Consider the following 23073-nt stretch of genomic DNA (forward strand, 5'->3'; position numbering starts at 1 on the left):
TATTATCTTTGATGAAAGGTGATTCCTACGTGTGTTAACTCCCTGTGCCTCTGGTTTGTGATATTTGCCACATCAAGCCATCTCTGAAAAGCCAGAGCCCGTGCCACGATGCAACACTTTTTCTAAGCCAAAGCTTTGTGCATATAACAGGCCAGCCTTCACCCAAGAGAGAGGAGCTGCTGCCACTGCCAGACACACACACACACACACACGTGCACACAAGCCCTACATTCTAATATGGGAGCTAAATATGATAAAAGTGATCCTGAGTGATTCAGAGAGTGAATTATCTTAATGAACATATCAGACTGAGCTTGTTGAACATCCTCAGTGTTCCTCAGCCCCATCTGTCTATGAATCCTCAGTCACGGGTCCAACCTAAGCCATCCTTATCCACTCCTTGCAGATCCAAGTGCTTCAACTGCCTGAGGCATCTTGTAGAACCACTGATTTCTCACACACCAAGGGGCATGAGGCTTCTCTTTCCATGAAACTGCTGGAGGGGCTAAATAACACAGCCAAGAAACCCACGGGAGGTGAGCATCCGTAAGGTATGAGAAGGCGCTGAGCACTTCCCAATCTTCCCTCCAGTGGACAGCTCCAGGAATGGCTTCTTTGTCCCTGATGAGACAACCCCCAAAGCAGGGCAGGTGCCCCACACATCACGAAGACCTGCTGAGTCTTCCTATTGTATGGCAGCGGCCATTCTAGTGATCTTCCTCCTTTTGTTTTTCCTAGTCTTCCTTGACTTATTTTCCCTTCCCATCATTTACTAGGTATATAGCTTATACATAGCAAATGCATACTGAAAATGCAAAACAGTCAAGGCTCTGCTGGGTAGGTGGGGTTGGGGGTTGCACTGGGTGGGTCAGTGTCCCTGGCTGGGCAAACATTTGTTAGTAAACACTTGGCCAGGCTGCTTGTCAGGATGAGTGTTTCCAGGGGCCAGGTGTGGATAACCCCACCCTTACTCCAGCATCTGGTACAACTAAAGGCCAGCCCAGCACTCCTCCTTCTAAATTGAAACTTAAAAGTAATTCTAAGCTATATTTATTCTCACAGTAAAGACAAACACAAAAATGAAACAATTTTAGGGCAAGAGATTAAAGTCCTTTGATAAGTTGAAAAAAGTGTGCCTATCTTCTCATATATATAGGTGCAAAGAAAGACATCTTCATGATCCGCATGTTCTGGAGAGAGATTTGCAGCAATGGGATCTCTTAAGAATTCTGTCTTCCTCTTGATCCTTCACCTCCTGGGAGGGGTCCTGAGCACTTCCCTCATTCAGCTGAACAGCAATGGCTATGAAGGCCTTGTCATTGCAATTGACCACAGCGTGCCAGAGAGTGACACACTCATCCAACAAATAAAGGTAAGCTCAAAATGACAGCCATCAATTCTTTGATAATTATGAGTTAATAGTAATAATCTCAACAGACTTACTATTATGAAAAACAATGAGTTCTCTCACTTCTAGATGCATGACACTGGCAAGTATTTTTTTTTTCTTTTTAGTCTGAGCCTCAGTTTCTTCTTCGGTAAAATGGAAAAGACAACACAAAGCCATTAAGATTTTTTAAAGTGATGAGATGAATGTAATGAACATAACTCAGAGCTGGATATATGCTGGCACCTAATAAATGATATCTGCATTTGCTAACTATAGGCTATTTAACTGAAAATGTTTTCATTCTATACTAAAGCAGAGTCATCTACATTTGCAGATACTGTGAGATGCACAGATGTAATTCCTTTGCCTGATTATACCACTGGCACATATCAGACTCTCTTTTCATTCTAATTGTAACCCCCTTCCCTGTGATGCTAAATTTGAGCCCAGAATGTAATCCCTGAGTTTTTAACAACCCTGGACCTTCCAGTGGGAAGAAACCCTGCTTTTTATCAGCATCAAATCAAGGGAGCCTCTCAGGGTTGCTGAGGGCCAGTACTTTGCCTTGTTACCTCTTCCCTGAGAGAAGGAAAGGCAAGAAGATGCAGAGGCATCCAAACTATTGTCAGGTGGAGAGATTGCAGACAGTATTTTTTTTTTACAACAACAAACAGATAAAAAATAAGATGGAAATTCCTTATAAAAGATCACCATGGATGGAGCTGTAGCACGTGCAGAGGAAGTATTGAGTAATGAGTTAGAGTACCACTCCACAAAACAGAACAATACAAAGTAGCTCCATCACAGGATTTTGTGAAGACCTGATATAAAAATGAATGCATATAAAATGAAGCTGAGTGAAGAATATATTGGGACTCTGTATAACTTTTAGCATGTCTTCTACAAATCTGAAATTATCTCAAAACTTTAAAAAATAACTTTAAAAATGCTTGCATAATGCCTGGTACATAGTAAGATCTCAGCAAATGGTGAAGATAGTCACTAGTGCCCTTTTTATCTCTCTAGATGGAAAGTTACTAGTAGAAGGGCCCAGGGGATCCACCTCCAAAGAATCTTGCTCTAAGTTGAAGTAAACCTAGAAAAGTGGAGTTTGAAGAGAAAACTAGCTTCACCAGCCAGGAGTGGACAGAGTATTGTAGCAGTAGGGTGTAGGGATAGGAGGGAGAGTGCGGCTTATTGTGAAGCTTACCTATTTAATACAAAGATTGTCAGATTGTGTTTGGTTAAAAAATGCATTATCTTTTGAAATTCTTAAAAATAAGAAAACTTGAGCCAAACAAAACAAGAAATAGATACTTGGAGAAACAAACAAAGAAAGCGTGGAAGAAAAATGTAGCCAGTGTGTTTCTGCCTCTGGCCAGAAAGTGAGGTCTGGAACATTCCAGGAGAACACAGATGCCTTATCTCTACCCACAATGACAGTTTGCACTTACAGGGTGCTTTAGAGCTCTCAAAGTGCTTTCAAAATCTCACTCACTTTGGGGGATTTTCTCCTGAGAAGTGTACTTCTCACCAGTTATTAAACTGGCTTTCTAGAATGAGGACTAAATGAGTTAGGCATGAGAGATGTTGGCTCCCACCACTTCCTCCTCTGGGGCAAAAAAGCACAAAGAATTAAATGTAATGGAATGCTCCGAGTCTTATTAAGAAAAGGGAGCTGCTCCTTGGTGATGTTCTGGATCTGCAGAGTTGAGGGATTTCCCGTGGCCTTCGCCACTCTCCCTGGCTAACCTTCATTCCACTCCGACAAGCTCTTTCTGAGTGGAGACCCCCTTGATGTCCTTGTGAGGACAGAACCTCCATGTAAGCCAGCCTGCCTTCCTACCTTCCTTCCTTCCTTTCTCCCTCCCTCTTTCTTTTCCACTTCCTTCTTTTCTTTTCTTATTGCTGGAGGATAAAACCCAGAACATCTAGGTTTGAGGTATGCTAAGCAAGCACTCTGCCATTGACCTACAGACCTGGACCCCATGCCTAAGTCAAATTTTTTCGTACTCACTTCTGCAGAACAGTTATCAGGGGTTCACCATCTACAAGACCAGTAGAGGGCGCTAGAGTAATTCCATTCATTGGACAGGTGCTCCTGTCAATGTTCCTTGGAGAGGCCTGGAGAGAGCTTTCACGGATGAGGAAGGAGAGTCCGGGAGTGTCTCTCTCTTCTCTCCTCTTTTCTTCTCTTCCCTTTCCTTCCCTTCCCGTTCTTCTCTCTCTCTCTCTCTCTCTCTCTCTCTCTCTCTCTCTCTCTCTCTCTCTCTCTCTCTCTCCTGCTCATTCTTTCAACAAATATTTACAGAGCATCTACATTATGTCATGTACTAGGGACCCAGCTGTGAACAATATACTATCCCTGTCCTTAAGGATTTTTTGGTCTCTCCTATATGAACCACCCACACCTGACCTTCTCTCACACTGCAAGCTTAAATGTTTATTTATTTGGATATGGGGTCATCTTCAGATTTCAACTCTCCTTTGATGGCTGCTCCTCTGTCTACCTCTAGCTGCTGGAGTCCCTTCTCTCCTCTGTGGACCCTTGTTCCCAGCCCCAGCTGACCCAGTGAGCTCTTTCCACAGCAACTGCTGGTAAAACGTTACTATCCTGTCATAACACTTCTTAGGCAGTCTGCAGAGGCTTCAAACACCCCAGCTCTTTCATTTTAATGAAATGAAGTTACACATGATTTAAAAATACTTAATGATTCCATCACTTTGGTTCTAACTCATTGTACTACTTTAAAAATAAATGCTATTTTTACATTTAGTATTAACTTTAGCTTAAGTTAGTATTAAATCCCCAAATTACTACAAGATTTATCAGGTATTGAGGTCATATTCATTTTGAGTTTCTCTCCACTACTATTTGCTGTGAGACTTCGAGAATTAGAATTAGACTCAATTTTCAATTTCTTCCTTAAAGGTTTATTGTTCCTCAAAGGATCATATGAAATGAAGCTACTAGATGACTTAATAAGCATTACCTGTGCTAAATAAACAAACACCGTTTCTAGTATTGAACACACTTGACTTCATGTGTTCCTCACTCCAGTTTCATCAGGTAGTCACCATTATAGTTTCCATTTTATGGATGGGGAAACTTAAGACTCAGGATCAGAAAGTGCCCATGTCTCACAAAAAGTAGTCGGGCCGGAATTAGCATCTGTCGGTAATGTCAGTGTTGTCCATCATTACCCTGTGTCACAGAGTACACAGCAAATACTATGAAAGGTTGGCTTATGTTATTAACACAGGTATTTTCACATTACCTCTTCCCCTCTAGTCTTTTTAAAGGTAAAATGCATATGCACATCTGAATGACTGGTAATTTAATCTGTTTTCATCTATAATTAGTATGTGTGCCTCCTTTCTTCCCAGGACATGGTAACTCAGGCATCTCCATACCTGTTTGAAGCTACAGAAAAAAGATTTTATTTCAAAACTGTTGCCATTTTGATACCTGAACACTGGACAACAAAATCTGACTATGTGAGACCAAAACTGGAGACCTACAAAAATGTGAGTGTCAGGTTCTTTCAAAATCAATTTTCTTTTGTCATCCAGATTATCTTATTATCTTTTTAAAATCAAAATACTCTAGAATCAAGTGAAATTGCTTTAAAAATTTTTCATCGTTAATAAGGTCAATTTGCTGAAATGTTGTGGTAATAAAAACCTTTTCTTAAATCTCAGGCTGACGTTCTGGTTGCTGAACCTAACCCTTCAGGTAGCAATGAGCCCTATACTGAGCACGTAGGAAAGTGTGGAGAAAAGGGTGAAAGGATTTATTTCACTCCTGACTTCTTGGCAGGGAAGCAGTTGACTCAATACGGACCACAAGGTAAGGGTACAGATAAAATATTCTACTATATTACTCATAACAAAATTGTTGTACTTTTGAAGTGGATAAAAGAATTATCTCTGTGAGTAAAGCCATATAAGCTAAATAAACTACTCTCAATAAACTGACAAAACATATTTTTCACATAAAAGAAAAAATTCAGAAAGAGAATTTCTCAGCCATAATTTAGCTATTTTGCATATATGTGTAAGTGTAGCATTTTAATTTTCTAATTTATTATATTACCAAATAATAACTCTAAAATAAGATTAATACATAGTTTGAGGTATCTACATATCTGAGGTACCTGAATTAAACCTTCTATCTGTGATTTATGTGGTAGCCACTGGATGGCGAAGATCCACAGTTCTCTCAGAGTTAGTGTGCTTTCATATTTACCAAAAGATCTGGTTAAAATGCAGACCCTGATTCAGTAGGGGTGTGAAAGAATACAAAAATCTGTATTTGAAACAGTCTCCCAGGTGATCTCTCGCTTCTGCTCTGTGTGTCACATTGAGTAACAGACAGAATATCTTAGCCATTGGCTCTCAAAAGCCTGTAACTAAAGAAAAAGGTCCCATTTTCTTTCACACACACACACACACACACACACACACACACAAACCCTCTTCATTTCTGTATGAGATGTGTAGAGCAATCTTTGGAGAAAGTATTAAAATAAGCAACCAACAAAGTGTATTTACTAAATAATTAGTATTAGATTAATTTCTTATCCCCCAAAAGATTAGAATCCTCCAGAATCTGCTTGATCTTTACTTGGACAAAGCAGAGAAACAGTCATGGTGGCGCACACTTGTAATCTTAGCACTTGGGAGGCTGAGACAGGAGGTTCGCACAGGTTCGAAGCCAGCCTCAGCTACTTAGTGAGGCTTTCAGCAACTTAATGAGCCCCTATTTCCAGATAAAGTATAAAATAGGTCTGGGAGTATAGCTCAGAGATAGAAAAAACAGAGAAACAAAGGAGTCCTGGTACTTCTATGCCTTATCCTTAAATGCACTAGAGCACTTATCAGAACAGTGGCAAATGTGCCTCTATCATTTTACAACACTCCCTTTCACCTCCTTAATAGGAACAGAAAATTCCAAACCTATGGCTCAATAAATATGTGTTGAATTGATTTATCTAACTGCCCCATCCCACTCCTGAGCTCAGTCCAAGGATCATGAACACGTATAAATAGCAATATCCCTTCATAACTTCGCCTTCTGAACTGTGACCTCACTCCTGCTCCCTCACAATCTTCCTTTGCCTCTAAGAAATCATCAGTTGTTCCTCAGCATCTCAGAATAAAGTACAAATCCTTAGTGTGGGATATCAGGGCTTCCTTGGCATGTCACCTCTCACCTAATCCTCCAAATGGAACCTGCCTTGGAATTTACAATTCAAAAACATGAAGAACATAAGCCACTGAGATTCATCCAAATTCAACAAATATTTAACCGAGCACACATTAGCTTCTGGACAATATGTGCCAAGATATGACAGTGAAGAAATCATACTGTCTGTTCTCACAAGGACACGTGTCTAGTGCGGGAGACCAGGAAGTAAGCAGCGATGACCACATAACACAAGTGCTGTAATCGGATATGATGGACGTGCACAGGAGGGGGCTTGGTCTGGTCATGTCTGGTGGGTAGAGGCTTGATTTCCAAAGAAGAGTAGGAGATAGTCCAGCAGAGAGAGGGAAAGGGGCTGAACGAAGAGGAAGCAGGGTACGTGAAAAGGACCAGAGATGAGCAAGAGCATGGTGTGCCCTAGAACACCAAGGTTCAGGAACTAGTCATAATTACAACTTTGACAGTGGGTGGAGAAAATCAGGAAATAAAGCTGTGGAGAGAGAGGAGCGGGGCCTGAGTCATCATGAACCCTGTGTGTCACGCTAAGGAGTTGGACTTGACTCTTGCACCACTAAGTGTTTAGTTGTCTAACTGTGCGTGGCCTTCAATGGACTGCAGGCTGCGTAGGACAAGACAGCTATCTGGGCACTGTATGAATAACTGATAGCCACTCACCAGGTACAGGATTAGCATTTGGTAAACTAAAATAACTATATACTACACATACACACACACACGCATATATATATATACATATATATGTATATATCATACATATATTTACACATAATATACTAGCTATATATTACACTTGTCATATTAGATCATTCTAAAAAACTCAAGTCTGTAATTTTAAAAACAGCCTAGCAAAGCATAATAGATATTTAGAAGAATTATTGCTTCCCAATGTGAGAAGACTAATTTACCATTCATATTATACTCAGGTGATTAAAATATTTTCTCACAGGTAGGGTATTTGTCCATGAGTGGGCTCATCTACGATGGGGAGTATTTGATGAATTTAACAAAGACAAGAAATTCTACTTATCCAGTGGAAAAAATCAAGCAGTAAGGTATATATATATATTTTTTTTCTTTACTTCACTGTTTTCCAAAATATTTTACATTGTAACTATTTTTCCTTAAATTACTTAAAAATATCAATCTTGTCTTATTTTATTCCTCTAATTCATTTTTAGTGTGTTCTTTTTCATATTTTCACAAAACTACTACTTTTAATTGAGTCTTCTACTTTGCAGCTGCAAATCACTTGCCTTTTATTAAATATTAACAATTATAATAAATCTACAGGTGCCATATGCCATGTCTCCATTTTCCTGTACCAGATTAGTGTCATGAGAAGAGCTAAAGGAGCTTTGTAAGGCACAATGAAATCTGTACAAACCTTGTCAGTATTTATGAGCCTGGTAGTGACCGTGGAACATACCTGAGAGACAACCCAAACATTTAAACAAGGACTGGTGATATGGCCCAGTGGTAAAACACATGCTTGGCATGTGTACAATCCCAGGTTCAATCCCCAGCATTGAAAAAAAAGTAGAACAAAATGAAAACCCCTTAAATTTTAATTAAGCCATATATGGTATCAATAGAAAACAAACTGAATCACACTTAGAAATACTTTTAGCTGCCATGTTTTTAATGGGTGAGTTCTTATATATAGTTTCCATATACATAAACTTCTTTAGTGCAAACATAAGTGATAGGGAATTTCCAATTTATTTTAAAGAGCTAGCATAATTCATATACTAAAACCTCACAGATGGAGTAAAAAAAAGTGTAATTACAGCTCTCTAAAAAGATAGAAGCAAAGATTTTAAATAAAAGAGTAATAAAATTACAGCCGACAGAGTTAAGGCAATAACAAATATACTAAGACCCAGAAGTATGCTTTCAGCAATCCAAAAATGTTATATTAGGTAATAATTAAGTAGTTAACATAGTACATAAATAAATAAGCAGAAAAATAAATGATTATTTCAGTAGATTCTCAAAAGCAACTTGATAAAATTATACACTTATTCCTCAGTTAAAACCCAATAACTTTATCTGGGTGTGGTGGTACATGCCCATAATCCTTGTAGACAAGGATTAGACCAGAGGGTAGCAGGCCCTCAGCAATGTAGTGAGATCCTGTTTCAAAATAAAGAATAGAAGAGGGATAGGGGTGTAGCTCAGCAGTAGAATGCCCTCCGAGTTCAAACCCTAGTAACAGAGAGAGAGGAAGAGTAAGAATGAGAATGAGAATGAGAATGAGAATGAGAATGAGAATGAGAATGAGAATGAGGAGAAGGAGAAGGAGAAGAAAGGAGAGAAGAGGAGGAGGAAGAGGAGGAAGAGGAGGAGGAACCAGAGAGAGAACCAGCCCTATTATAACACAGCCTGTGGCAGTCAGCGTTGGTTTCTTTACAGATTTTATTTTTTCTTTGCCATGCTGGGTATTGCACCCATGACTTTTCACATGCTGGTCAAGCACTCTACCACAAAGCTGCATCTCTAGCCCTTCATTCACAATCTTGGCTTGGGACAGTCATTTCTAAGGGGGAGCTTGCACTGAGCTTAGAACTCAGCCTTGACCTTCCATTTCTTCCACATGAGCATTGCTATTGCCACTTCCCCTTTCATGATTACATTCAAGCTCTGTCAGCATGGTCCACTCCCATTACATTATCCCTCACCAGAACTCTTCAGCCATAAATGGACGCTCAGTATATCGCTGCTTTCTAGAGCCACACAGAGCCTACCATATTCCTTCATCGGATACCCTCTGCACCACACAAACTACACCCACCCCAGGATCACTTCTCTGATGTGATCATATATCAGTTTGACCTTTCAAATGTCAGCCAGTAGGAACCACTCTAAACTTGACATCTGCCTTTTCCACTTTTCTTTATTAAACTTTGAAACAATTAGACACTGTTATCTTCCCTTGAGAGAAGAGCATATTCCTTTCTGAGATATTCTAGAAATATCTACATTCCAGCATGTTCTTTGTTCCACAAATAACTGTGGATACCACATTAATAAAGCTGACATGATGCTCATGTCCTCATAAAATATATTTTATTATAATATATTAATAATATGAATTGCTCCATAATCTTCCAAACTTTTTAATTATTTTTAAGGTGTAGAAACAATAACAAAATGACAATACTCCCTGAAACAGAAGGCTGTTCCCTTAATATGATACTGAGCATCTATGAAAGTCAACAGTCTACATCATTCTTAACAGGGAAACATTAGAGACATTCCCAGGAATAAGACAAGGATAGTGACTATAGCTGTAGTTATCTAAATTTGTTTAGGAAGTTGTTAGGAATAAAATAACAGGTGAAATTAGAGAAGTACAAAACAGGCTACCAGAAAAGAAACAAGGAAATGGCTTTTATGCAGGTGATATGTGGCCCCACTTAGAAAAATCCAAGAGAATACAGTGAAATTAAAATAACCAGGAAAATCAACAAAATGACTAGATACAAATAAATTAACAGACCCTTTCTCAACTGGATAGACTCAATAAATATAAAACAAAATCATAATTCATCCAGGTGTGGTGGCTGACTCAGGAGGATCGCAGGTTCACAGCCAGCCTCAGCTACTTAGGGAGGCCCTTCACAACTTAATGAGATCCTGTTTCAGAATAAGGAATAAAAAATAGGGCTGGTTTGTAGCTCAAAGTTAGAATGACCCTGGGTTCAATCCCCACTAATGGAAAAAAATCATAATGCAAACTAGAATACTATTAACAAATACCAAATACCTATGTAGTGAAGGTCTTTTATGCTTTTATGAATTGGGGAAAAGACATAACTAGAAGAACAACATATGTGACTAGGTATAAATTAAAAATTTTATTGCACATAAACCAAACATAAAGTTTAAGAAGTAAGATTGGCAAAAATTAAAAATTGTAACACATTAAGAACTTTTGAAAAATCAGTGAATTCCTAATTGACACTCTTGATTATTTCTTTTGCCATGCAAAAGCTTTTTAGTTTGATACCATCCCATTTATTGATTCTTGATTTTATTTTCTGAGCTTTGGGGATCTTAATGAGTAAGTCTCTGCTAGTAACTATATGTTAGAAAGTTGATCCTATATTTTTTTCTAGTAATTGAGAAGTTTCTGGTCTAATTCCTAGACCTTTGATTCATTCTGAGTTGACTATTGTACAGAGTGAGAAATAAGAATCTAATTTAATTTTTCTACATATTGATATCCAGGTTCCCCAATACCATTTGTTGAAAAGACTTTACTCCGATGTATATTTTTGAATTCTTTGTTAAAAATCAACTGGTTGTAAAGATGTAATTTGTCTCTGTACCTTCTAGTCTATTCCCATAGTCCGTGTGGCTGTTTTTATGCCAATACCATTTTTGTGTTACTATAGTTCTGTAGTATAATTTAAAATTAGGTATTGTGATGTCTTCAGCATGGTTCTGCTTGCTCAGAATTGCTTTAGCTATTCTGGCTATGCATTTTTTCCAGATGAATTTTATGACTGATTTCCCTAGATCTGTGAGGAATGGGCATGGCATTTTAATAAAGACTGCATTAAATTTGTAGATTGCTTTTGGTAGGATGGCTATTTTTATTTACTCTGCCTATCCAAAAACATGAGAGGTCTTTCCATCTTCTAAGGTCTACACAAATTTTTTCTTTAGTGTTTTATAATTATCATTGTAGAGGCCTTTTGCCTTCTTGATTAGATTTATTTCTAAGTATTGAGGCTATTGCAAATGGAATTGTTTTCTGGGGATTTGCTAATTTTTCATGTATTTGCTAATTTCTATATAGAAAAGCTACTGATTTTTCAAGTTGATTTTGTATCTGGATACTTTGCTAAATTTGCTTTTGCTTTTCTGATTGAGTTTGAATTCGTTAACTTCTAGGTGAATTTTTGGGTTTTCTAAGTACAGGATTATATCATTTACAAACAGTTAATTTTCACATCTTCTTTCCCTATGTATATAGTCCTTTTATTTCTTCTCTTGCATAATTACTCCAGCTAAAATTTCAAGTACTTTTTTGAATAAAACTGGTGATGGTAGGTAGACTTGTTTTATTCCTGATTTTGGAGGAAATACTTTTAGTTTTTCCTCATTTAGCCTGATGCTGGCTTTGGTTTATTGTAAACTGTCTTTATGGTGTTAAAGTAAGTTCCCTCTATCTCTAGTAACTTCAGCATGAATGGGTTGAAAATTATTGGATGCTTTTTCTGCACCTATTGTCTTCAGTAAATAAATTCTGGATTGTTCCAGAATCCCCTAAGATGCTTTCTGGCAAACAAAAATGACCGAAGAAAATATAAAGGGCATGTGCTTGTTTCTTGGATTATGAGAGGAAAATCATAGATAAGACAGTCTGTCAGAAACTGTCTAATCCTTTGAAATGATTTAAATGCTTAAACATCTAACCTTAATATATTTTCAGATGTTCAGCAGCTATTCTTGGTAAACCAAAGATTAACAAGTGTCAGGGAGGCAGTTGTATTACCAGATCATGCAGACCAGACACACTGACTGGACTGTATGAAAAAGAATGTGAGTTCGTACTCGATGAGAAACAGACTGAGAAGGTTTCCATAATGTTTGCACAAAGTATTGATTCTGTAAGTACCTTATTCCTTTTTAATTTCTTTCTAGACTCTTAGGAATTTAATGAGATTTTCTCCCAGATGTTCCAAGAGAAGATCAAGTTTTAGGGATTATTTTAGGGAAACATCAGCTTTAGGGAAAATTTTTAGTAGCTGGCTCTCTCTGGGACAAGCTGGGAGTGCATAATCAGGGATAAAGTCACAACTCCCCCCCTCCTGACTTCTCAGTCTATTCTTTCTTCTCTGTCATTTCTCTACATTTTAAGTGTTTAGAATTGCTTTAAACACCCTTCAAGCACAAAAATTCTTAGTTTAATAATACATTTACCCAGGGATATTAGGTAGTTCTATTAATTAGCTAATAGTAACATGAATAGGAGTCTTTAACTTTCAGAGAATTTTTCAGCCTGCCCTGCAAAATTGGCCTTTGGTTTTTACTTGGGAAGCTGACAGGAAGCTCACAGATTTGAGACCAGCTTCAGCAACTTAGTGAGACCCTGTTTCAAAAATAAAAATTAAAAAAAAATGTCTGGAGGTATCACTCAAAGGTAGAATGCTCCTGGGTTTAAACCCCAGTACCAAAAAGTATATTGTTAATGCCCTTAGGGAGTTTGTTCATAATTTTAATAGCTTTAAATAGTCTTAAAATACTTTATACTTGTTTGTAATGATTGACTGGTCATAAAATGGATTTGACTAAATATATATATATATATATTAATGCTAAATATATAGATTTTCAAATTTGCACAAAATAGGATTAAATTTTATCAGCTTTCTTAACTTCAAGTTTCAACATAAAATTATGTTTTTCCTTTGGAAAAGAGGATAAAATAACTTGCAAGAGTCTGTCAATAGCAATGTCACGTAAGTTTTTAAAATTTGTTACAGCATGGTTCAACAGGCCCATCCTTTATCTGGCTTTGCAGTCCATTCAGAAACTTCTAGAAGGAGGCCCAGATAATATATAGATGTTCCTTGACTTAAAATGGGCTTATCATAAATTTAAAATATCTTAAGGTGAAATATATTTAATATACCTAACCTATAGAACATCATAGCATAGCAATAGTGCACTGGAATATTGGTTGTTTCCCCTTGTGATCTCATGAGGTATTGGGTTGTGATCTCATGATGGCTGGGGCTGTAGCTCTGAGGTAGAATGCCCCTGAGTTCCATCCCTAGTACTGGAAAAAAAAAGTAGAGTTTCTACTGAATGTGGACCCTTTCCTCACTGTCATAATGTCAAAATATCCTAAATTGTACCATTGTAAATCAGGGACATTCTGTATTTTTCAACTAGTTACAGAGTTAAATTTGATGGACAGCTAGGTTTGGGAACCTCTACCTGAAATATAAACACATTTTTTTCAGGTCCCCTTGATAAAATGTAAGTATAATGATAATATGGAAACACAGATGACCTGGAAAAATGAAAATAAAAAAAATGAATGTATTACAACTAAGTATTACTTTCTAAATTACTAAGATCCCAGATATTTAGAATTTTTAAGTTGATGATCATACTACAAAGTCATTTAGAGAAGAAACTAGGTTACTCTTTTGCATACTGTGCCTCCTTATTTTAATCCCTCAAATGCTACAGATACGAACAGCAAAGAAAGGGAAGGAACTGACATTTATTGGCTGTGTTAGTAATGACTCTAGTGCATCTGTTTTCATGTTACTTTTGCATAATAACTTCCATCATTTTGTAGATTGAAAAAATTAGGTACAAAGAGATTAAAAATGTAAGGTACAAAGTTACTTAAAAAAAACTTACATTGAGCTTTTCTTACATGTCAGTCACTGGGACAAACTTTGAGGAAGCAGCAAATTTGAGGAATAGGAAAGAAGCCACCTAGAGTAGGCAAATGGATTTCTGGGGAGCACAAAGCATCCAATGAGGTAGAAGACACGGTTCGAATTATAGCCATGATTATCCCTAGCAGGGCTCTGCAGTAATCATGGAACTGAGTCAAGGTTCTATGTTAGAAGGGCAGCCTGGAGAGACGGGCAGGGAATTTCAGAAATTAAATATTTTAACAAGTAGCTTACTGTGATCTCTATCATTGATAATTTCAGGTGGTTAAATTCTGTACAGAACAAAACCACAACAAAGATGCCCCAAACCTGCAAAACCAAAAATGCAACCTCCGAAGCACATGGGAAGTGATTCGTGATTCTGAGGACTTTCTTATAACCACTCCTATGACAACAGAGCCACCCAAGCCCACTTTCTCATTGCTGCAGATTGGACAAAGAATTGTGTGTTTGGTCCTTGATAAGTCTGGAAGTATGGCAGTATGTTCACAGAGAGGTGGTCTTTTAGTTGCTGATCATAGATAGATTATGTGACCAGTGTGATCTGGAGCTCAAGTTGGAGCTCGCCAGCTACTAATCCACCACCAGGGTAGGAATAATGATAGCAGTAGCATTACCACTAGACATGCCAACTCACCTTTATTCCACAGAGATTTGAAACCAGCTGTCTCATTTGCCAGATGAAACTGGTTTTAATTTATGAGCACAGCTCTGATGAACTACATCAGCTTAACTTTTTTTTTTTTTTTTTTTTTTTTTTTTTTTTTTTTGGTGGTACCGGGGTTCCTGGAAGCCCTTCTTCCTCCGGGCTACACTCCCAGACCTATTTTATATTTTTGAAACAGGGTCTCTTACGCCAGCACGGCTGGCTTCGTACCTGCGCGCGATCCTCCTGTCTCCGCCTCCCAAGCGCAGGGATTACAAGCGTGCGCCACCACGCCCGGCCATCAGCTTAACTTTTTTAATGTTTCACTAATATATAGGTATAAAAGTCTATGAAGTTCTATCTAGGGTTTAATCTAGAACTTTTACTAAAGCATTGTTCTTTAATGATTGTGTGATCTGGCTTCTCTTTTCAGTAGCTCTAGGCTATACAACTCTATCCAGAAGTGCTGCTAAATATACATGAAAAATTTCCCTGTAGGATGTGCCTCATTGTAAGCTGCTTGTTATTTATTCTGCATTGAAACAGCCAATTTGAAATGCCTTCTAGCCTGTTGTTTTATTAGCCTGTTCATCACATAAACAGAACCAAAGACAAAAATCACATGATCATTTCAAGACAAAGATCACATGATCATTTCAATAGATGCTGAAAAAGCATTTGATAAAATCCAACATCTATTTGTGCTAAAAGCACTGTGGAGAATCGGAATAGAAGTAACATTCCTCAACATCATAAAGGCGATATAAAATAAGCCCACAGCTAGCATCATATTAAATGGGGAAAAACTGTGAGAACTCCCTCTAAAAACAAGAACAAGACAAAGATGTCCATTATCATCACTCCTTTTCAATATAGTACTTGAGACTATCCGGAGCAATAAGGCAAGAAAAGGAAATCAAAGGAATACAAATAGGAAAAGAAGAACTCAAACTTTCGCTATTTGCAGATGACATGATGCTATACTTAAAAAAACCAACAAACTCGACCAAAAGGCTTATAGAACTGATCAACAATTTCAGCAGAGTATCTGTATACAAAATCAATCTTAAAAATTTAGAAGCATTTCTGTATGCCAACCATAAATTTGCTGAAAAAGAAATCCAGAAAACACTTCCACTTAGGATATCCCACAAAAAAAAATAAAATACTTAGAAATAAACTTAACCAAGGAGGTAAAAGACCTCTACAAAGAAAATTATAAAACATGGAAAAAAGAAATTGAAGAAGACCTTAGAACATGGAAAGATATTCCATGTTCTTGGATAGGCAGAATAAATATCATCAAAATGGCCATACTTCCAAAAATGATCTACAGATTCAACAGAATACCCATTAAATTACCAAGATCACTTCTCAAAGATATAGAAAAATCAGTTTTTAAATTTATTTGGAACAACAAAAAAAACCCAGAATAGCCTTCGTAGTTCTCAGCAACAAAAACCACGCAGGAGGCATCACAATACTGACTTCAAACTGTATTACAAAGCCACAGTGATAAAAATAGTATGGTACTGACGCAAAAACAGATACATAGACCAATGTATCAGAATAGAAGACTCAGAAAAAAATTAGCCTATTCATTTAAATCCAATCTGACCATTTTTCTTTTGCTTGTCCATTCAGAGTGACAACCGCCTTAACCGAATGAACCAAGCAGGCAAGCTCTTCCTACTGCAGACGGTGGAGCAGGGGTCCTGGGTTGGTATGGTAATGTTTGATGGGGTCGCCTATGTGCGAAGTGAACTCAGACAGATAAACAGTGGTACCGACAGGGATGCGCTCACCCAAAGCTTACCCACAGCAGCTGCAGGTGGGACATCCATCTGCTCTGGTCTTCGATCGGCGTTTAAGGTGAGATATGTTCCATTACTGTAGTTTGCCAATGTTTACAATTTTTATTCCTAAGAAATTTCCTTTTTTAGTGTTCCCATACATACCTAATATCTAATTTAATTAGACAACAAAGGGCAAAGCTATGGTGCACATGATGCAAAGAAATAGGTCTCCACAGTTGTTAGCAACTAATTCATTGGTGCAATTGTACATTTCTACAGCTGTGCTTTTCTGCATACAAGCCTCATTCACAATACTTGCAGTGTGCTTTCTCCATGCCTGGCATTGTTCTGGGTATTAGAAATATCATGAAGGCAAAGTGAATACCACATTTCCTGTTATAGAACTTATAATCTTATTAGGAGAGACATGTTAACCATATAGTAACACACAAAAATGTATATTTATAAGCTGTAATGAAGTCTGTGAAGGACAGGTATACAAGGATCATAAAGAGTATCTTTTGAAAGCTACATTTTCATCCTTGAATATTTTGAAAGGTATTCTAGGATAAAAAAGAGTACCTATAAAAAAAAAGCTACCAAATTTCTGGGGATACTAGTCATCTTTAGGGGGAAAATGGCTTGGATCAGGATGCCATACCATAGGCAATGTAACTATAACTGAATTTTGGGGATACAGCTAAAAATCTCATATGACCATCCAATTTTATCATCCCTTACTTATATATCAATGTCTCTTCATTTTCAACAAAATTAAGTAAAGATTTATATATCTGATATTTAAGACCTCTCATAATAAAGCTCCTTCCTGCCTTTCCAGGCTTAAGCACCAGGGACTCTCTTCTATGTATCTTTTGTTTAAGCAAATTGGAGCCCTGGCCTCCAGAGCGCCCATGTGTTTTTCATGTTAGCTCCTCACCTAGAAATACACTGTTCTCCAGGCTTTGCACCTCAATTACATTCATTCAAGACACATCACAGATGCCACCTACTTTTTAACATCTTTCTTGATCCTTTCAATTATATAAGAATCTGAGTTCTATTGACTCTTTTTTAAAAATCCCTTAAGACTTCTAGGCTCTTCTGTTTCATTGTCCGATCATGCTTTTCAATCAAGGAGAACTTCTTTAGACGTTTCACCTCCAAGGCTGCTGGCACAATGCGTTTGTGTACTTTCTATTATGTACATGATCAACAGCAAAACCTTTCTCCAGGTGGGGCATAGAGACACATATGCATCTGGGTTCTGTTGCCTCTGCCACCCACAGAGCTTTGATTAAAGGAGAAAATGAGGAAGGAATGGTGGGTGACAAGAAATCACCAATGTGCCGTACTGAACTCCTGCTGCGCAAAACCCAAGGGGGAAGAACTCATGCCAGATGGGTGATGATCAGAGAAATCCTGGCTCTACATTTTCCACTCTGATGGGGGAGAGAGCGTGTGAGGAATGAGCCTGGGCTTTAGCATGCTCCTCCTCCCCAGTGGAGTCTGAGTGTGGGTGGAGGATCTCATAAGGCATCAGGGGATCCTACTCTGTCCTCCAGATCCCTGTTAGTCCCTGCTGCAGGACCTTAGTCAGGTCTGTCTTGGGCCCCTTGCAGGGCATGTGTGTGGTAACAGGACTTCATGTTCCCTAGGCTTGACCAGGGCCCCATGATCCTCCCCAGATGACTCAGCCCCACAATGGCTCTCATTATTGTAACAAAGCTTTGGGTACTCTGTGTCCTCAGGATTCCTGTACTTACCTGCTGACTTTCAAAATAGCTGCCTCTTTTTTTCCTATGGGAGATGTGGGAACTGCCTGCTTTCCATGACACACAGCAATTATGGGAAGTAAGACAAGGGAATCCAAGTTGGGCTATTTTTTTTCTAGCCTCTTAAGCAGCTTGATTAGAACAGGGCCATTAGCACAGCTGCTCCTGGGTTCCAGTTTCCTCCTCCTCCTCCTCCTCCTCCTCCTCCTCCTCCTCCTCCTCCTCCTCCTCCTCCTCCTCCTCCTCCTCTTCTTCTTCTTCTTCTTCTTCTTCTTCTTCTTCTTCTTCTTCTTCTTCTTCGTGGTACTGGGGATTAAACCCAAGGGCATTCTACCGCCAAGCTACACCTCCAGCCCCACTTTTTTATTCTTTATTTTTCAAAACAGGGTCTCACTAAGGGGGCCTCACTAAGTCGCTGAGGCTGGGCTCGAACTCCAATCCACTTGTCGTGGCCTCCCAATGCTGGTATTACAAGCGTGTGCCACCACACCCGGTGGGTTTCAGCTCTTTTAAATTGCTACTGTCACAGTTCTGCTCTCTTCTCTTACCATCAAGGCTGCTTTGTGTGGTGGCCACCTCTCAAAGTTCAAATAAGGAGTGGGGCAGAAGTCTTCTCTTCCCTCAACTTTCCTTTCAACCTAATTACAATACTTTTCTGTTCTAGAATTCTGCCCCGAGAGGAGAGGTGGCAATAATTAGATTTAATTGCTTGTTTCCCCTACTGCTGGGTCTCTCCTTCCATTCATTTAGGAAAAGACTGGATTCTTGCTTTCCTCTTCTTAAATAGGTCGCATATTCTTTTGTCTGCTTTCCATCATAATCTTATTCAACATTAAAAGAAAAAAAATCTTCTTTCAGACAGTAACCTGTCTAATATGGATGTATATATTAGACAGAAAAGACATACACACAAGTGTGTGTGTGTGTGTGTGTGTGTGTGTGTGTGTGTATCTGAACCTACCAGAAATAATTGAGACATAGATATCATAGGACAACTGGGAATTGGGGATGGATTAATAGGAACAAAATATTTTATTTTTATTTAATTAGGAATATTACAATTTGCACCTATTCCTATGATCTGGGTCATGGCCAAGTAGAACCAATGACAGCCATGAACAGCTGGATATTGTTTGATTTGTGAATATCATACAAGCTAAAAAATCTTTTCTGAGTCCAATATCCCCCAAATGTAACCCCATCATGAGGATGTTTTCTGAAGGCATCTTGGAACCTGTAGTAGCCTGTCCAAAAGAGACCAGGTAAAGGAAATGAGGAAAACCTTTGATGCTTTCTGAGTGCTGATCATCCTTAGAACTTCTCTGCATCCCATAGCATACCTTTATGTGACAGGATAGCCAAAACAATGGCCATTGTCCAGTTCTGTGATGTCACCACACTTGAAAGTGTGTCCTTGCAGATTCATGAACACTCTCAGACACTCTTGCTTATTCCACCTGGAACTTCTCCTTTTGCCCCATGTAAGTGCAATTTTCACAACCCCCCTGGGTCTGCTAACTCTCCCCCTGAATTCTGCCCCTAGGTAATTAAGAAGAAGTACCCCACAGACGGCGCTGAGATTGTGCTGCTGACTGATGGGGAGGACAACGCTATAAGCGGGTGCTTCGAGGAGGTGAAGCAGAGTGGAGCCATTATCCACACCGTCGCTCTGGGGCCCTCTGCAGCTGAAGAACTGGAGGAGCTCTCCAAAATGACGGGTGAGGAATGACCTGCAGAAGCCTGCTGGGTTGTCTCCTGCTGGACTGTGAGCTCCAGTGACCTGGGAATTCAAGGCAACAGTTACAGGTGGAGGGGAATCTTCTCAGCCAACTAGGTGCCCTTCCCCCAAATGGCCATAAGGAATGACTCCACCCACTTATTTTAAGGCCTTGGTTCTAGGACTAGACTAGTCTGGAGAAGATGAGATAAGCACAGCTTCCTAGTAAGGACTCAGAGCTCTCTTCCCAGGCACCTTAGAAGGACTAGGAGGAATCTAACAGGTTGGCCAAGTAGCACCCACTTCCAACTAGCAGCTGGCCAAGAGATCCAGAGGAGACAGGACAAGCCACTAACTACATACCAATATGATACAAGTGATGCATTAGCAAAAGAAAGTATTATGCAGCACAAAAAAGGGCCACATTTAACTTGACCAGAGAAAAAAGAGCTTGAAAAGGAAGAAGGAGTAGCAGGGGAAGGACCAGAAGCCTGATGAACAATGCAGAAGAAGGTCACACTGAAAACTTAGCAGACAATGTGGAACATTAGTGTATCATACATCTAACTCCCATACACAAGTACGCAAGCAGATAACTGTAATAAGTCCCAGCTTTCCCTGGTGTTTTCAGAGTAGGTGAGCACATTTTTTCCTTTCCCTTTTTTTTTTTTAAACTTGGTATTAGGGATATAAATTGTTACACTAAGATTCCTTCTAGGGCAGCTAAAATGATGGACTATGAGCATAGTACTGTCTGTCCTGGGCTGAATTTTCTAAAAGCACAGCTTAAGAAAGAGATATGGGTGCATGTGACTTATAGAAGGAGAGCTCTCAGGAGTAATAGGGGAAGGAGCTAAGCACTGATGCAGATTTAGAAGCTGGATGAAGGCTAACCCCAAAAAGGGGCTCTGGACCAAGAACTACATCATGAACTTGGTGGCACCTCCACCGAGGGATTGCTGTGTTCATCAGTCACTGGCTGTGAGCTGTCAAGGCAGGACAGAGGGGAGGGACATGGTGTTTGTTTAGCTAGGATAGTCCTTTGGGGTAAAGTAGTTCACTGATAAAGGAAGCAGCCATAATCCACTAGTAGCCAATACTTAGACCTGGAAGGAGAGATGCATTTGCCTGAATAGGGATATGGATGGGATATTGGGAACTTGCTAAAATACCTTTATTAACTTTGTATTGAATTATAATAGTTTAAACATGATTTCACACCAACTATCTTATATTTATTCTAAATAATCGAAGATTGCCAGGCCTGGTATATATTTTTTTTGTATTATATATCCTATTTTTCTATAACTATCCCTTTTTCCACTGTTATTTATTGCTATTATCACATATGTGTCTTTCCTGACTTAGATAAAAATTCTAAAGCTGTATTTGTTATAATTATATCTCATATAAGAGCAAAACAGCCAGCTTGGAGTTAGGCTTGATGGATTTTCTCATGAAAGTGTGAGTCCTTTAAAATGTAGATTTTATGGTTATAATTTTGGCCTCTCACAGATTAATGATTGATTTGCAGATAGTTGAAGTAGCCAAATGACAAACTTGTTACTGAAGCTATTACTTACCAGGATTAAAAAGCTTGCATCAATTTTTCTGAGTTAATTTGGCATGTATTTGATCTATTTTTTTTTTTTTTTTTTTTTTTTTTTTGGTGGTACTGGGGGTGGAACCCAGAGGCTTTCTACCTCCGGGCTATACTCCTAGATCTATTTATACCCAGATTCATTTATATTTTATTTTGGAAACAGGGTCTCACTAAGTTGCTGAGAGCCTCACTAAGTAGCTGAGGCTGGCTTTAAACCTGCGCGATCCTCCTGTCTCAGCCTCCCAAGCGCGGGGTATATTTGATCTATTTTTAATTTAATAATTCTATAGAATATGTATTGATGTATTCTGCTATCTTATCAACAGATAAAATGTTACTATTTTCTTCCTGGAATATAACTTCTGATAATGTAATGCATTTTAGGAGGTTTACAGACATACGCTTCCGATCAAGTTCAGAGCAATGGCCTCATCGATGCATTCGGGGCCCTTTCATCAGGAAATGGAGCTCTCTCACAGCGTTCCATCCAGGTTGGAGTTCTTACTTTGGTTTTTCATGTTTATACATAATCATAGCCAAAATGAAGACTTCAGTGGTTACATTTTTAAGTCCTATATTCCTGTAATAGTGAATTAAAATTAAAATAGAAGGTTCAGCCTGGGACTGTACATTATTCCTAAAATATAACACTGTCTACATAAGGCATTTAGTGTTTACTTGTCTGGAAACAAAACTAAGTGACTCTCTCATAGAAACCAGCTAAATAATATATAATGGACCCAAGAATTCTTTTTTTTTTAACATCTGCTAAAAGCACCCACAGCAATAAATTGGCTCAGAATTTTCTTTAGAGTAGATCATCTCAATTACAAATTTTCTGGGACAAGTATTCAGGGATTTCTTGCTCTATTTTTCCATTACTTCAAGTTCTTAATGTTTGCCAGGATTTTCATATAATGGTTTGAAAGCATTTTGCACAGTGAAAGTCCATGCTGTCCATCCAGATACAGAGACCTAGGTCCTGGATTTGCCATTAACTCTGACCAAGGACAAAGGACTCTTCTCTAGGTATGAACTTTCAAGAAAACCCAAGTATATTTCAAAAGCATTGGGACTATTTTCAACAAAGATTGAAATATTTTAAAAATGCTCTTTCTAGCAGTTGCAAAAATTACATGAATTGTTAAACTAGAAATAGTAAACAATCAACACATACACCATTGTGAATTTTATGAATGTTTGGGTGAAGATAGCGGGATATTATAATGTCAAAGCCTAAATGACAGATTTTTGAACAATGGGCTTTTAGATCTACTGACCTAACATTAATTCAGTCTAGGAAGACAGCAAATACATCTATCCAGGTTATCCTAAAACAGATTTAGAAAATTATACTCAATGGCCTGGCTTGGAAAAGAAAGAAATGTGTTCTAGAAAAGCAATGAGACCTATGAAAGGACAAGCTCACAAGCAGTTTCTATGAATTATTTTTTTTATTTTACAAACCTAACATTGAAAGAGATGGAGA

General features: G+C 38.4%; 1 protein-coding gene across 1 annotated transcript in view; it reads left to right on the forward strand.

The window, feature by feature from the left end:
* Positions 1-1210: 1210 nt before the first annotated feature.
* CLCA1 (chloride channel accessory 1) overlaps positions 1211-23073 on the forward strand; it is a gene marked incomplete at both ends in the record, with an annotated part of 32218 nt that continues 10355 nt past the window's right edge. Inside the window, 9 exons of the mRNA XM_080691077.1 lie at positions 1211-1372; positions 4778-4918; positions 5093-5240; positions 7567-7672; positions 12061-12238; positions 14309-14527; positions 16338-16565; positions 19808-19982; positions 21969-22075. Of these exons, the coding sequence (XP_080547203.1) occupies positions 1211-1372; positions 4778-4918; positions 5093-5240; positions 7567-7672; positions 12061-12238; positions 14309-14527; positions 16338-16565; positions 19808-19982; positions 21969-22075 (1464 nt within the window). The remainder of the gene's footprint in view (positions 1373-4777; positions 4919-5092; positions 5241-7566; positions 7673-12060; positions 12239-14308; positions 14528-16337; positions 16566-19807; positions 19983-21968; positions 22076-23073) is intronic.

The sequence above is a fragment of the Muscardinus avellanarius genome, assembly GCF_963383645.1.
Source record: "Muscardinus avellanarius genome assembly, chromosome: 3".
Lineage (NCBI taxonomy): Eukaryota > Metazoa > Chordata > Mammalia > Rodentia > Gliridae > Muscardinus > Muscardinus avellanarius.